The sequence below is a fragment of the Sapajus apella genome, unplaced genomic scaffold (assembly GCF_009761245.1).
Source record: "Sapajus apella isolate SASKATOON/1434 unplaced genomic scaffold, GSC_monkey_1.0 scaffold10, whole genome shotgun sequence".
Taxonomy (NCBI): domain Eukaryota; kingdom Metazoa; phylum Chordata; class Mammalia; order Primates; family Cebidae; genus Sapajus; species Sapajus apella.
Window position 1 is genome coordinate 38,062,614 of NW_022436950.1, and position 14,618 is coordinate 38,077,231.

The following is a 14,618-nucleotide window of genomic DNA, read 5'->3' on the forward strand; positions in this document are numbered from 1 at the left end:
CCCCTCCATTACTCTTCATCTCACGTCTCTCCCCTCCTTACTCCTTTCCCTCCTCCATCTCGGCGTTTGTGGCCGCGGAGGGCAGGGCTGTGGAGGCTTTGGAGTATGCCACCTGAGGGAGAGGCCAGGTGGAAGGCCAAGCAGGAACAGCCAGGCAGCATTTAGGGGGACGGGGGAACAGAGCCCCGGCACCACCCCTCCTGGGAGGAGAAGGAAGAGGTAACTATACCCAATATTGCAGCCATGGAGTCCATGCTTAATAAATTGAAGAGTACTGTTACAAAAGTAACAACTAATGTCACTAGTGCTGTAATGGGTAATCCTGTCACTAGAGAATTTGATGTTGGTGACATTGCCAGTGGTGGCAGTGGGCTAGCTTGGAAGATTTTTAATGACACAAAAAAGCCAACAAAGCAGTGGCTGTTTTTGTCTTGAATAAAAAACTGATTGAAAAATATCAAAAATTTGAAAAGGATCAAATCATTGATTCTCTAAGACAAGGAGTCCAACAGTTAACACGGCTTCAACACCCTTGACTTCTTACTGTCCAACATGCTTTAGAAGAATACAGGGATTGCTTGGCATTTTGTACAGACAAGTTTTTTCCATTTTAGCCAGTGTTCTTGATAACTGGGAAAATCTACCCTCCCCTATATCTCCAGACATTAAGGATTAGAAACTTTGTGATGTAGAAACTAAATATGGTTTGCTTCAGGTTTCTGAAGGATTGTCATTCTTGCATAGCAGTGTGAAAATGGTATATGGAAATATTACTCCTGAAAATATTTTGAATAAAAGTGTTGTCCTACTGATCGCTGAGGAATGTACCAAAGAAGAATAAGTCAAATTAATTCTACCTGAACTTGGCCTTGTGTTTAAGCAGAGGGAGCCAATCCAGATTTTGTTAATTTTCCTGCAAAAAATGGATTTGCTACTAACCAAAACCCCTCCAATGAGATAAAGAACAGTGTTCTACCCATGGAGCACTAGAAGCTCCTTCCATTCAGATCCAAGAGCTCTGTCTGAACATCATTCCAATCTTTGCAAATCTTGTAGGCTACCCATCCATGAAAAATGTTTTGATACCAAGAATTAAAAATGCCTGGCTGCAAACGTCTTCCCTTGCTGTTCGTGTAAATTCATTAGTGTGCTTAGGAAAGATTTTGGAATACTTGGATAAGTGGTTTGTACTTGATGATATCCTACCCTCTTACAACAAATTCCATCCAAGTAAGCTGCAGTCCTCATGGGAATTTTAGGTATTTACAAATGTACTTTTACTCATAAGGAGTTGGGAATCATCAAAGAGCAGCTGGCTGGAAAAGTATTGCCCGATCTTATTCCCCTGAGTATTGAAAACAATCTTAACTGGTTCAATTCCTTCATTTCTATCATGAAAGAGTTGCTTAGTAGATTAGAGTCTGAACATAAGACTAAACCGGAGCAACTTCATATAATGCAAGAACAGCAGAAATCTTTGGACACAGGAAATCAAGTGACTGTTTCTGAGGAGACAAAAGTTACAAATATTGGGAATCAGCAAATTGACAATGGTTTTAACAACATTGGAGCAGACCTGACTGGCAGTGAGTCCAAAAATAAAGAGGATGGGTTGCAGAATAAACCTAGAAGAGCATCACTTACACTTGAAGAAAAACAAAAATTATCAAAAGAACAAGAGCAGGCACAGAAGTTAAAAAGCCAGAAGCCTCTTAAACCCCAAATGCACATACTTATTGCTACTGTTAAATAGACTAAGGACTCAACAGGCACCTTGATGGGTAATATGTTATCTTTGACCAGCCTTTCTGTTAGTACCCCTGAACCTTCTGCTTCAAGTTCTTTCACTTCTGTTCCTTCCATGGCCATTGGCATGATGTTTTCTACATCAACTGATAATACAAAGAGAAATATGACAAATGGCCTAAATGCCAGTATGGGCTTTCAGACTTCAGGATTCAACATACCTGTTAATACAAACCAGAACTTCTGTAATAGTCCAAGCACAGTTGGAGTGACCAAGATGACTCTGGGAACACCTCCCACTTTGCCAAACTTCAACACTCTGAGTGTTCCTCCTGCTGGTGCAAAGCAGACCCAACAAAGACCCACAGATATGTCTGCCCCTAACCATCTCTTTGGCTCTGAGAAACCCAAAGTTAGCATGAACCAATTATCATAATAGAAACCCAATCAGTGGCATAATCAATTTGTACCTCCTCAAGCTTCTTCAGCTATGGGCAGTTCAGTAATGGGAACACAGACGAACATGATAGGACAATTTGCCTTTGGTACACAGGGTAATCCTTTCTTCAACCCAAAGAACTTTGCAGCCACCAACTACTATGACCAATAGCAGTTCGGCTAGCAATGATTTAAAAGATCTTTTTGGGTGAGATATCTTCTATTTTGAAGGATTATTTTAGTTTCAATCATGGGTGAGCCGATTTACATCTTTATATATTTGGCCTGGAGGAACTACTTCTATGGGAAAGTGAATGGTTCTGTGACAGAAAACATCTGTGTCTGTGCCAGCATAGAAGTTGTATGGACTTCTAACCAGTTGAGTTTTTTTAAAGCATTGAGAGTTTTTTTCCTTTTACCAACTCCTTTTCAGGTTTTTAAAGACCCAACCCTTCCCAATTTCAAAGAGAAAAAGGACAACTGAGTTATCTTGACTACTAGAATCTTTTAAACCCAGTGTTTATTTTGGCTTGTGAATCTTGATGTTATTTAAAAAATTAAGTTGATTATCATTGCAAGCTCATCTGTTAATTGCTACATGGTACACAGTCTACCTTCACAAGTCATTAGTCTTCATTTTAATATGTAAAATATCTTGACGCTGTATTGATTTGTTTGTATTTAAGATGACAGTGAGAAAATGATAAGCATAAAGAGAAGTATCAGGGTATTTGCATTTTCCAAACTTACTTTTCAGATGAACTAATGTTTAGTACAAAGAGACTGAGCAAATAGTACACAATTTAATATAACTTTCATTTCATTGGTTTAAATGCGTTATTAACCATTTTAAATGCAAACTAATCATTGTAAATTATATTTTAGCATGGTCTGCCTCAAATAGCAATGTATTTTTCCGCATTCACTTGGATATTTTTAGAATCACTTTTTTCCTCCTGTATCACAGAAGAGGTATGTGCTGATTTGTTTGGATATTTGACAAAGCACTCTGATGTGACTTTCCTGACTACCTTCCTATTTCATTTCAAATTCAAACTTCTGAGGTTGCAGCATATATGAACTGCATTTTCTTTTCTTTTTTTTCTTTTTTATTATTGTACTTTAAGTTCTGGGGTGCATTTTCAAAAGGAGACTTGTAAGAATTAAACTATATTTAATGAGTAAATGTTTGAGATTTCTGCTGTATTGTTTCAAATGTAATAAACTTCTCTTTAAAAAAAATAGCTAACATTGGTAGAGTGCCTCCACAGTGCACCAGGCATTGTACTAAATACAAATATTTTTCATGCATTTGTCTCATATAACCAAGGAGTTAAGTACCTTCTCCATTTTACAGATGAGGAAACTGAGGGTTAGAGTTTAGGTAACTTATCCAGTGTCACACTGAGGTATGTGCAGAGCCAGAACTCAGACCAGGACTATCACTATACCATATTAAATTTATTTTATGTGAAGACTAGGGAAGATTTTTCAGAGGAAACTTTTTTTCCCTCCCTTTTCGGATTTTCTTCACCTCAGATGTTTTGGAATTTAGATGTACCACTTCTTTAAAATGAAAATGATAAAGTACTTATTTCGGTGCCAGTATTCAGTGAAATTTAATGCAATTTTTTTTGCAATTTTATTTTTTTTATATACAAGTTTATTCAACATATTTTTGACAGCATTTTTTTAATAGTAAAAAAATGGAAAACAATACAAATGAGTCACAATTTGGAAATTATGGGAAAATATACTCACTATAGTGCTTATGCAGCAGTACAACCTGTGTGATCCCAATTCATTTTTTTAATTTATTTATTTATTTACTTTTTATTGTACTTTAGGTTCTGGGGTACATGTGCAGTTCATACAGGATTGCTGCATAGGTACACACATGGCAATATGCTTTGTTGCCTCCATCCCCTCGTCACCTATATCTGACATTTCTCCCCATGTTATCCCTCCCCAACCTCCCCACCACCCCACTGTCCCTCCCTTGTCATCCCGCAACAGATCCCAGTGTGTGATGCTCCCCTCCCTGTGTCCCTGTGTTCTCATTATTCAATACCCGCCTATGAGTGAGAACATGCAGTGTTTGATTTTCGGTTCTTGTGTCAGTTTGCTGAGAATGTTGGTTTCCAGATTCATCCATGTCCCTACAAAGGACATAAACTCATCCTTTTTTATGGCTGCATACTATTCTATGGGGTATATGTGCCACATTTTCCTCGTCCAGGCTATCATTGATGGGCATTTTGGTTGGTTCCACATCTTTGCTACTGTAAACAGTGACGCTATGAATATACGTGTGCATGTGTCTTTATAGTAGAACAATTTATAATTCTTTGGGTATATACCCAGTGATGGGATTGCAGGTTCAAATGGAATTTCTATTTCTAGGTCCTTGAGGAAGCTCCACATTGTCTTCTATAATGGTTGAACTAGTTTACACTCCCACCAACAGTGTAAAAGTGTTCCTATTTCTCCACATCCTCTCCAGCTTTTTTATTGTCACCAGATTTTTTATTGATCACCTTTCTAACTGCTGTGAGGTGGTATCTTAATGTGGTTTTGATATGCATTTCTCTAATAATCAGTGATGATGAGCATATTTTTCATATGTTTGTTGGCCTCATATATGTCTTCTTTTGAAAAGTGTCTGTTCATATCCTTTGCCCACTTTTGGATGGGTTTTTTTGTTTTTTTCTTGTAAATCTGTTTTAGTTCTTTGTAGATTCTGGATACTAGCCCTTTGTCAGATGGGTAGATTGCAAAAATTTTTTCTCATTCTTTTGGTTGCCGGTTCATTCTAATGATTGTTTCTTTGGCTGTACAGGAGCTCTGAAGTTTAATTACGTGCCATTTGTCTATTTTGGCATTTGTTGCCAATGCTTTTGGTGTCTTAGTCATGAAGTCCCTGCCTATGCCTATGTCCTGAATGGTTTTGCCTAGGTTTTCTTCTAGGGTTTTTATGGTGTTAGGTCTTATGCTTAAGTCTTTAATCCATCTGGAGTTCATTTTAGTGTAAGGTGTCAGGAAGTGGTCCAGTTTCTGCTTTCTGCACACTGCTAGCCAATTTTCCCAACACCATTTATTAAACAGGGAATCCTTTCCCCATTGCTTGTTTTTGTAAGGTTTGTCAAAGATCAGATGATTGTAGATTTGTGGCATTGCCTCCAAGGCCTCTGTTTTGTTCCATTCATCTAGATCTCTGTTTTGGTATTAGTACCATGCTGTTTTGATTACTGTAGCCTTGTAGTATAGTTTGAAATCAGGTAGCATGATGCCTCCAGTTTTGTTCTTTTTGCTTAGGATTGTCTTGGCTATGTGGGCTCTCTTTTGGTTCCATATGAAGTTTAAGGTGTTTTTTTCCAGTTCTGTGAAGAAGGTCAATGGTAGCTGGATAGGGATAGCATTGAATCTATAAATTACTTTGGGCAGTATGGCCATTTTCACAATATTGATTCTTCCTAAACATGAGCATGGAATGTTTCTCCATCTGTTTGTGTCCTCTCTTATTTCCTTGAGCAGTGGTTTGTAGTTCTCCTTGAAGAGGTCCTTTACATCCTTTGTAAGTTGTATTCCTAGGTATTTTATTCTCTTTGTAGCAATTGTGAATGGGAGTTCACTCATGATTTGGCTCTCTGTTAGTCTGTTATTGGTGTATAGAAATGCTTGTGAATTCTGCACATTGATTTTGCATCCTGAGACTTTGCTGAAGTTGCTTATCAGTTTCAGGAGATTTTGGGCTGAGATGATAGGGTCTTGTAATTATACAATATGTCATCTGCAAATAGAGACAATTTGACTTCCTCCTTTCCTAATTGAATACCCTTTATTTCTTTTTCTTGCCTATTTGCTCTGGGTAGAACTTCCAATCATTTATTGAATAGGAGTGGTGAGAGAGGGCATCCTTGTCTAGTGCCGGATTTCAAAGGGAATGCTTCCAGTTTTTGCCTATTCAGTATGATATTGGCTGTAGGTTTGTCGTAAATAGCTTTTATTATTTTGAGATATGTTCCTTCAATACCTAGTTTATTGAGAGTTTTTAGCATAAAGGGCTGTTAATTTTGTCAAAAGCCTTCTCTGGATCTATTGAGATAATCATGTGGTTTTTGTCTTTGGTTCTGTTTATATGGTGGATTATGTTTATAGACTTCCATATGTTGAACCACACTTGCATCCCCGGGATGAAGCCTACTTGATTGTGATGGATAAGCTTTTTGATGTGCTGTTGCAATTGGTTTGCCAGTATTTTATTGAAGATTTTTGCATTGATGTTCATCATGGATATTGGCCTGAAGTTTTCTTTTTTTGTTGAGTCTCTTCCAGGCTTTGGTATCAGAATGATGTTGGTCTCATAAAATGACTTGGGAAGGATTCCTTCTTTTTGGATTGTTTGGAATGGTTTCAGAAGGAATGGTACCAGCACCTCTTTGTATGTCTGGTAGAACTCAGCTGTGAACCCATCTGGACCTGGGCTTTTTTTGGTTGGTAGGCTATTAATTTACTGCCTCAATTTCAGTCCTTTTTATTGGTCTCTTCAAGGTTTTGACTTCTTCCTGGTTTAGGCTTGGGAGGATGCAAGTGTCCAGGAATTTATCCATTTCTTCCAGGTTTACTGATTTATATGCATAGAGTTGTTTGTAGTAACCTCTGATGGTAGTTTGTATTTCTGTGGAATCTGTGTTGATATCCCCTTTTTCATTTTTTATAGCATCTATTTGATTCTCCTCCCTTTTCTTTCTTATTAATATGTCTAGCAGTCTATTTGGTTGATCTTTTCAAAAAACCAGCTACTGGATTTATTGATTTTTTTTTTTTTGAAGGATTTTTTGTGTCTCTATCTCCTTCAGTTCTGCTGTGATCTTAGTTATTTCTTGTCTTCTGCTAGCTTTTGAGTTTTTTTGATCTTGCTCCTCTGGCTCTTTCAATTTTGACGATAGAGTGTTGATTTTAGATATTTCCTTGCTTCTCTGGTGGGCATTTATTGCTATAAATTTCCCTCTAGACACTGCTTTAAATGTGTCCCAAAGATTCTGGTACATTGTATATTCGTTCTTGTTGGTTTCAAAGAACATCTTTATTTCTGCCTTCATTTCATTATCCAGTCGACATTCAGGAGCAGGTTGTTCAGTTTCCATGAAGTTGTGGTGTTTCTGAGTTAGTTTCTTAATTCTGCGTTCTAATTTGATTGCACTGTGGTCTGAGAGACTGTTTGTTATGATTTCCTTTATTTTGCATTTGCTGAGGAGTGACTTATTTCCAATTATATGGTCGATTTTAGAGTGGGTGTAATGCAGTGCTGAGAAGAATGTATATTCTGTGGATTTGGGGTGGAGATTTCCGTAGATGTCTGTTAGGTCCACTTGGTCCAGGTCTGAGTTCAAGTCCTGGATATCCTTGTTAATTTTCTGTCTCGTTGATCTGTCTAATATTGACAGTGGAGTGTTAAAGTCTCCCACTATTATTGTGTGGAAGTCTAATTCTCTTTATAGGTCATTAAGAACTTGCTTTATGTACCTGGGTGCTCCTGTATTGGGTGCATATATATTTAGGATTGTTAGCTCTTCTTGATGCATTGATTCTTTTACCATTATGTAATGCCTTTCTTTGTCCCTTTTGATCTTTGTTAGTTTAAAGTCCATTTTATTAGAGACTAGGATTGCAACTCCTGCTTTTTTTGGCTCTCCATTTGCTTGATAAATCTTCCTCCATCCCTTCATTTTTAGCCTATTTGTGGGAGATGGGTTTCCTGAATACAGCACGCTGTTGGGTCTTGACTTTTTATCCAATTTGCCAGTCTGTGCCTTTTGATTGGGGTATTTAACCCATTTACATTAAGGTTAATATTGTTATGTGTGAATTTGATCCTGGCATTTTGATGGTAGCTGGATGTTCTGCCCATTAGTTGACGCATTTTCTTCATTATGTTGATTTTCTTTGCAATTCAGTATGTTTTTGCAGTGGTTAGTACTGGTTGTTCCTTTCCTTGTTTAGTGCTTCTTTCAGGAGCTCTTGTAAGGCAGGCCTGGTGGTGACGAAATCTCTCAGCAATTGCTTGACCATTTTATTTCTCCTTCACTTATGAAGCTTAGTTTGGCTGGTTATGAAATTCTAGGTTGAAAGTTCTTTTCTTCAAGGATGTTGAATGTTGGCCCCCACTCTCTTCTGGCTTTTAGGGTTTCTGCATAGAGATCCACTGTGAGTCTGATAGGTTGGGTAACCCGATCTTTCTCTCTGGCTACCCCTAGCATTTTTTCCTTCATTTTAACCCTACTGAATCTGACAATTATGTGCCTTGGGGTTGCTCTTCTTGAGGAATATCTTTGTGGTATTCTCTGTATTTCCTGGACTGGTATGGGGGCCTGCCTTGCTAGGTTGGGGAAGTTCTCCTGGATAATATTCTGAAGAGTGTTTTCCAGCTTGGATTCATTCTCTCCATCATATTCAGGTACACCTATCAAACATAGATTAGGTCTTTTCACATAATCCCATATTTCTTGGAGGCTTTGTTCATTTCTTTTCACTCTTTTTTCTCTATTCTTGCCTTCTAATTTTATTTCATTGAGTTGATCTTCAATCTCTGATATCGTTTCTTCTGCTTGGTCATTTTGGCTGTTGAAACTTGTATATGCTTCATGAAGTTCTCGTGCTGTGTTTTTCAGCTCCATCAAGTCGTTTGTATTCTTCTCTAAGCTGTTTATTCTAGTTAGCATCTCATCTAACCTTTTTTCTAGGTTCTTAGTTTCTTTGCATTGGATTAGCACATGTTCTTTTAGCTCTGAGAAGTTTGTTATTACCCACCTTCTGAAGCCTGTTTCTGTCAATTCATCAGATTCATTCTCCATCCATCTTTGATCCCTAGCTGGTGAGGAGTTGTGATCCTTTAGAGAAGGAGAGGCATTCTGGTTTTTGGTGTTTTCATCCTTTTCGCACTGGTTTCTTCCCATCTTAGTGGCTTTATCTACCTGTGGTCTTTGTAGTTGGTGACTTTCGGATGGGGTCTCTGAGTGGACACCCTTTTTGTTGATGATGAAGTTACTTCTTTCTGTTTCTTAGTTTTCCTTCTAACTGTCAGGCTGCTCCACTGCAGGACTGCTGGACGTCCACTCCAGACCCTGCTTTAGCCGGGAATCACTTGCGGGGGCTGCAGAACAGTAAGGGTTGCTGCCAGTTTCTTCTTCGTTATCTTCATCCCAGAAGGGTACCCACCAGATGTCGGCCTGAGCTCTCCTTTATGAGGTGTCTCTTTGGGTATACAGGGGTCGGGGAGCTGCTTGAGGAGACAGTCTGTTCCTTACAGGAACTCAGGTGCTGTGCTGAGAGCTCCATTGTTCCATGCAGAGCTGCTGGGCAGGTACCTTTAAGTCTGCTGCAGCAGAACTCATAACCGCCTCTTTTTCCAGGTGCTCTGACCTAGGAAGGTCAGCCTTATTTTTAAGTTCCTGACGTGCTGCTGTCTTTTTTCAGAGATGCCCTGCCCAACACAGAGTAGTCTGGTCACAGTCTGCCAGCAGAGGTGTTGCTGAGCTGCCACAGGTTCTGCCCAGCTGCTATGTGAACTGCCCAGTATTGGCAAACTGCCTCGGTAGTGGCTGGACTGTCCTGGGTCCAGCTGCGCTTGCTGCGAAACTCTCAGTCCAGAGCGTTTCAGATTGCTTGTTTTGTGGGGGTCGTACCCACCAAACCAGTTCGCCTGGTTCCCTGTCTCAGCCCTCTCCCTTTCAGTGGAATGGGCGGCTCTGTCTCCCAGGCGTTCCAGGCGCCAGTTGAAACGACCACCTAGATTTGTGTGAGTTTCTGTGCGCCAGCCCGCTGCACCAGCCGTGCTGAAAACTCATGGCACTTTTGGGTCCGGGAATCTCCTGGTCAGTGGGCAGTGAAAACTTGTTTGGAAATGCAGTGAGCACTCACCCTCTGCATTGTTCTTGCTGGGAACTGCACTCCAGAGCTGTTCCTATTTGGCCATCTTGGATCCTATTAATGCAATTTTTTAAAAAAATTAGTGACTATGAAAATATACTAAAATGTAATTTTTCCAGATTTTTAAGAATCCTCCACAGAATTCAAATTTCGTTATTAAAGAGCATATCCTTTTATCCTTTTGGAACTATTTTCTGCTAATTGCTTTGTATTTTTCCCCCCAAGCATGTAAGTTGAGATCAGACCCCTTTTACTTTATTTTTTCTTGCCTGCTGCTGCTTCAAAGGCACAGATCTCTTTAAATAGTACTAATGATAGGGAGAAAATATGAAATTTCTACAAATTAATTCTAAACTTTAAAAGCATAGTTATAAAGACAGGAACAACAGACACTTGGACCTACATGAAGGGTGAGGGTGGGAAGAGGGAAAGGATCGGAAAAAATAATTGTTGGTTACTAGGCCTAGTACCTGGGTGACAAAATAATCTGTACAACAAACCCTTGTGACACAAGTTTACCTATATAGCAAACCTGCACATGTACCCCTGAACCTAAAATAAAATTTTTTTTAATGTCAAAATTTTTAAAAGCATGATTATAGTCACTAAGCAATATATTTAGTTAGTATGTAATTCAGATGTGTAGTATCTGCATGTTCTTACTCATGTGGAAGCTGACAAAGTTGATCTCGTAGAAGTAGAGAGTAGAATAGTGGTTTCTAGAGGCTAGGAAGGGTAGCAGGAAGGAGGGATCAAAAGATGTCGGTTAACAGATACAAAATTACAGCTAGATAGGAGGAATAAGTTCTGGTGTTCTTCAGCACCATAGAGTGATTATAGTTGACAATAATTTGTTGTATATTTTCAAATAGATACAAGGTAGGATTTTAAATGCCCTCAGTGCAAAGAAATGATAAATGCTTGAGGTAATGCATATGCTAATTATCCTGATTTGATCATTATACATTGTATACAGGTGTCAAAATATCACATGTACCCTATAAATATATCCAGTTATTTTGTGTCAATTAAAATACTTTTTAAAAATTACTGTCAAAAAAAGTATGCTATCGTTTTTACTGTAGAAGTTCTCTTACTAAAAAAAAAAGCTAGAGAAAAAACAACTATAGTACTAGGATATATAATAAAATTCAGTGGAGAAACAATCTTGTCTAGTATTTCTTTGGTTGTCCTACTTTAGAAAAACTAATGTTCATCAGTTTTCTTTGTAGCCTAGTAAGTTGAAATATATTGGATTCATTTACATAGACCCTCCTTTTTAGATGTCTGCTCCAATGAGGATCTCCCTGAAGTTGAGCTGGTGAATCTGCTAGAAGAACAACTACCACAATACAGGCTAAAAGTAGACACTCTCTTTCTATATGAAAATCAAGACTGGACTCAGTCTCCACACCAGCCGGAACATGCATCTGATGCCCTCTCTCCAGTCCTTGCTGAAGAGACTTTCCGTTACATGAGTGAGTATTTTTTTATTCTTTTAGTTTGTGCATTGAAGTGATGATTGTGGGTATCTTGGTATTGGTTTTTAAAGCACTGATGTTTCGTAGCCATTGTTCAGTGTATACCTACTTTAATTTGAACTGATTTTATAGGAAGAGATAATTCTGTGTTATGTTTGAATGAAGAAAGTTTGTCATCCGTATGACTTTCAGCGTCCAGTGGTGCAAGTATACTTACATGTTTTCATTACTTGATGTTTTCCTCAGACTGAGTTGAAAAGGGAACTTTTTAAAAAACCAAGTGATTTAAAATTTTAGTATTCCTTTATAACTGTCAACATTTATTATCCCAGTAGTTTGGTATCCTAAGCTATCAGCTTTTGACTTTTATCTTTATTAATATCTTTATTAAACACAGTCACAAGAATTATGTCAGCATAACTAAGCCTAGTTCTTAAACACATAAGTAGTTTCAATAATGCCAGGAGAAAGAATATACACTATGTAATAATCTTCATTATTTAAGGATTCTAAGTGAGAGACTGAGCCAGATTTGTCCTGAAAATAGGTCTGTTTTACACCAAGCTATTAGAAATGACAAAGGAATTTTTAAACTTTGATGTATGGTGACCTTTTTGCATTTGATTTCATCCCAAAAATCTGTATTAAGGCTGAAATTACTTTTGTAAAACTTTGTTTGATAAAAAATGTTGTGTGCACAATAGCTGTTAGAATATATAATAAAAGTTTGAGTTCAATATTGATATGTTTATGAAATTCTTTTAATTAGAATTAAGTATGTGATTGGATCAGTTTCTAGACATTTTCCCAGTAAGTGCTTCAGTGTTTTAATGCCAGATTGTTGTTGGAGAATGGCTGTTGTGCAATACTCATTTTCATAGTAATCATTAACTTGCTTTTAGCACTAGTTTCCTACAATTTATTTCTAGTAGTTTCTTAGAACTTAACTGCTCAAAAAAAGTATAAACATTACTTCAGCTGAAACTGAAATATCAAGAAGCCCAAATACAATTGTATTTCTGTCCTTAATGTTTCTTTTAAATAGCTAAATTAAGGCTCCAAAGATTTACCTGACGTTTTAGTTTGAGAATTTGCTTGCTTGAGATTTTTCTGGAAAATCATTTTTAGAAGGAACAGTATTTCTTATTTCTAATTCTTGTTGTTCCTTGAGTGTTTAAACTTCTGAGAACTTTCAAACTGAAAGTTCATCTGGATAAATTTAGTTTGTCATTATTTTGATAAAGTGCCAAAGAAAGTGCCCCTTAGTTATTTGGTCTTTGTCTTCTCGGCTACTAAGAAGCAAAACTATAGCTAGGGAGTGGTCTTAGATCATGATTTAGTGGTGTTAACTTTTAGGATGAATTATAAGTAAAAAGCCTAGAAAATAAAAGGTGAATTCTAAAATACTTTTCAAGACTTTTTACAAAACAACAGTGTCCAGGGGAGCAATTTAAACTTGAGATTAGTAAGATGATACTGATCCATACTTCAGGGTTTTGGAAAACTATCCTATTTCTTTAGTGTAATGGTACTATTTTCACTTCAACAGTTTGAAAATTGAACTATATATAATATTCCTAAGATCATGAAACATATAAGTTAGGAATATACTGATAATCTACCTCTGCAGTGTACTTTAATTTCACTGTTCTTTTAAAGGTGTGAATTCCTGGGGTTAATAGTTAAATCACATATAAACTTCATGAATTTGCGTCTTACGAATATAAAAGCCAAATGATTTATTTTATTTCGCAAATTGACCAAGGTTTAAAAAGGAAGATAAAAAATATTCCCTCACCCTTTCCCACAGTTTTCTATCCCCCTGAGATTTCAAGATTTGTGATTTTGAATAATTACTGTGTACCCTGGCAGACCATCCTAGAGTTCAGCTCCCTGGATTACTTTGGTCTTATCTCTACCTGTCTCACATGCCAGTGGGTACTTGTGCTTATTAAAATGAATTTTAACACCTAGTAAAAAGAGGCAGCACAGGCAGAAGCACTTTGTCTGTTATGTAACACAAAGAAATTGAAAGAGCTGTGAGAAGATAGTGATTTGGAAGGAAACGTAGCCAGCATTTGAGCTTCAGAGCTTATCTCACAAGAAATGCGGGAGAGTGGGTAGTTCTCGGAAGTCACCCAATCCAGAAAGAGATTGTTTACTTTTAAGATAGAACACTAGGAGAACAATAAGTAGGCAAAAATCAATTAATCAATCCCAGTCCCTGCCACACACATATAAAGTTTAAGATGGTCAAAAATGTTTTACACGCAGAACAGGTCACCCCACAATTTTCTTGATTTTATTAAAACTGAGTTCCAGCGTGAGCTGTTGGGGAGCCATGAAATCAGAACACGTTATAGACTGTATCATTTGTTTATTTAAAGGCTAACATTAGAAACCTGATGTTTCTTTCAAGGGGTTTTATTTTGTAATAGAGAATTACTTTTACCACTTCCTAAGGCATAAAGAAGGGGAAAATGATTAATTATGTAAGTTTTATTTTAGGAAGTGGTTCTGAAAATGTAGACCCCTGCATTCAATATTACCTGAGAAGTTGTTCAAAATTTACATTCTTGGGCCCCTTTACTCCACCTACAAAATTAGAAACTGGGGATGAGATAGTCACAGCTGTCTGTCTCAAGTTTGAGAACCAGTGATACAAAGCATTGCCAACCAAAGTAAATGGCCATCTCACAGTGACATTAATTGTAGAATTAAGGAATTGGGGAGAGTATATAATTTTGCAGATAAATATGGTCATGGAAATTATTACTTTTGATTGGTAGATACACTTTTCCTTAAGTTCTGCCCTCAAAAATTATTAACCTTTACTGGCAGAAAAGGACATATGACTGATGAAGTTCAGGGAGCATTAACCGTAAGCCCAGTCATAGAGGTTAGCAGATTTATTTTTCCCCTAGCTAAGCTCTCTCCATCAGTTCCACAAGAGAATTAAGCTGTACCCCTAAGACACTTAGCTTTTATACAATGGATTTCCTTTTCACCCATGCATCATATACT

At 37.5% G+C, this 14,618-nt stretch overlaps 1 protein-coding gene and 1 pseudogene across 5 annotated transcripts in view; both read left to right on the forward strand.

The window, feature by feature from the left end:
* Positions 1-14,618, forward strand: part of TRAK2 (trafficking kinesin protein 2) — a 68,299-nt gene that overhangs the window by 27,650 nt on the left and 26,031 nt on the right. For 4 of the 5 annotated variants that reach the window (XM_032278662.1, XM_032278659.1, XM_032278660.1 and 1 more), the window contains exon 3: positions 11,397-11,591. In XM_032278662.1, the coding sequence (XP_032134553.1) occupies positions 11,397-11,591 (195 nt within the window). Of the gene's footprint in view, positions 1-2,617; positions 2,786-11,396; positions 11,592-14,618 lie in introns of all 5 variants that reach the window. The other variant, XM_032278663.1, reaches the window with a different exon arrangement.
* On the forward strand, positions 808-2,611 carry LOC116551946 (annotated as a pseudogene).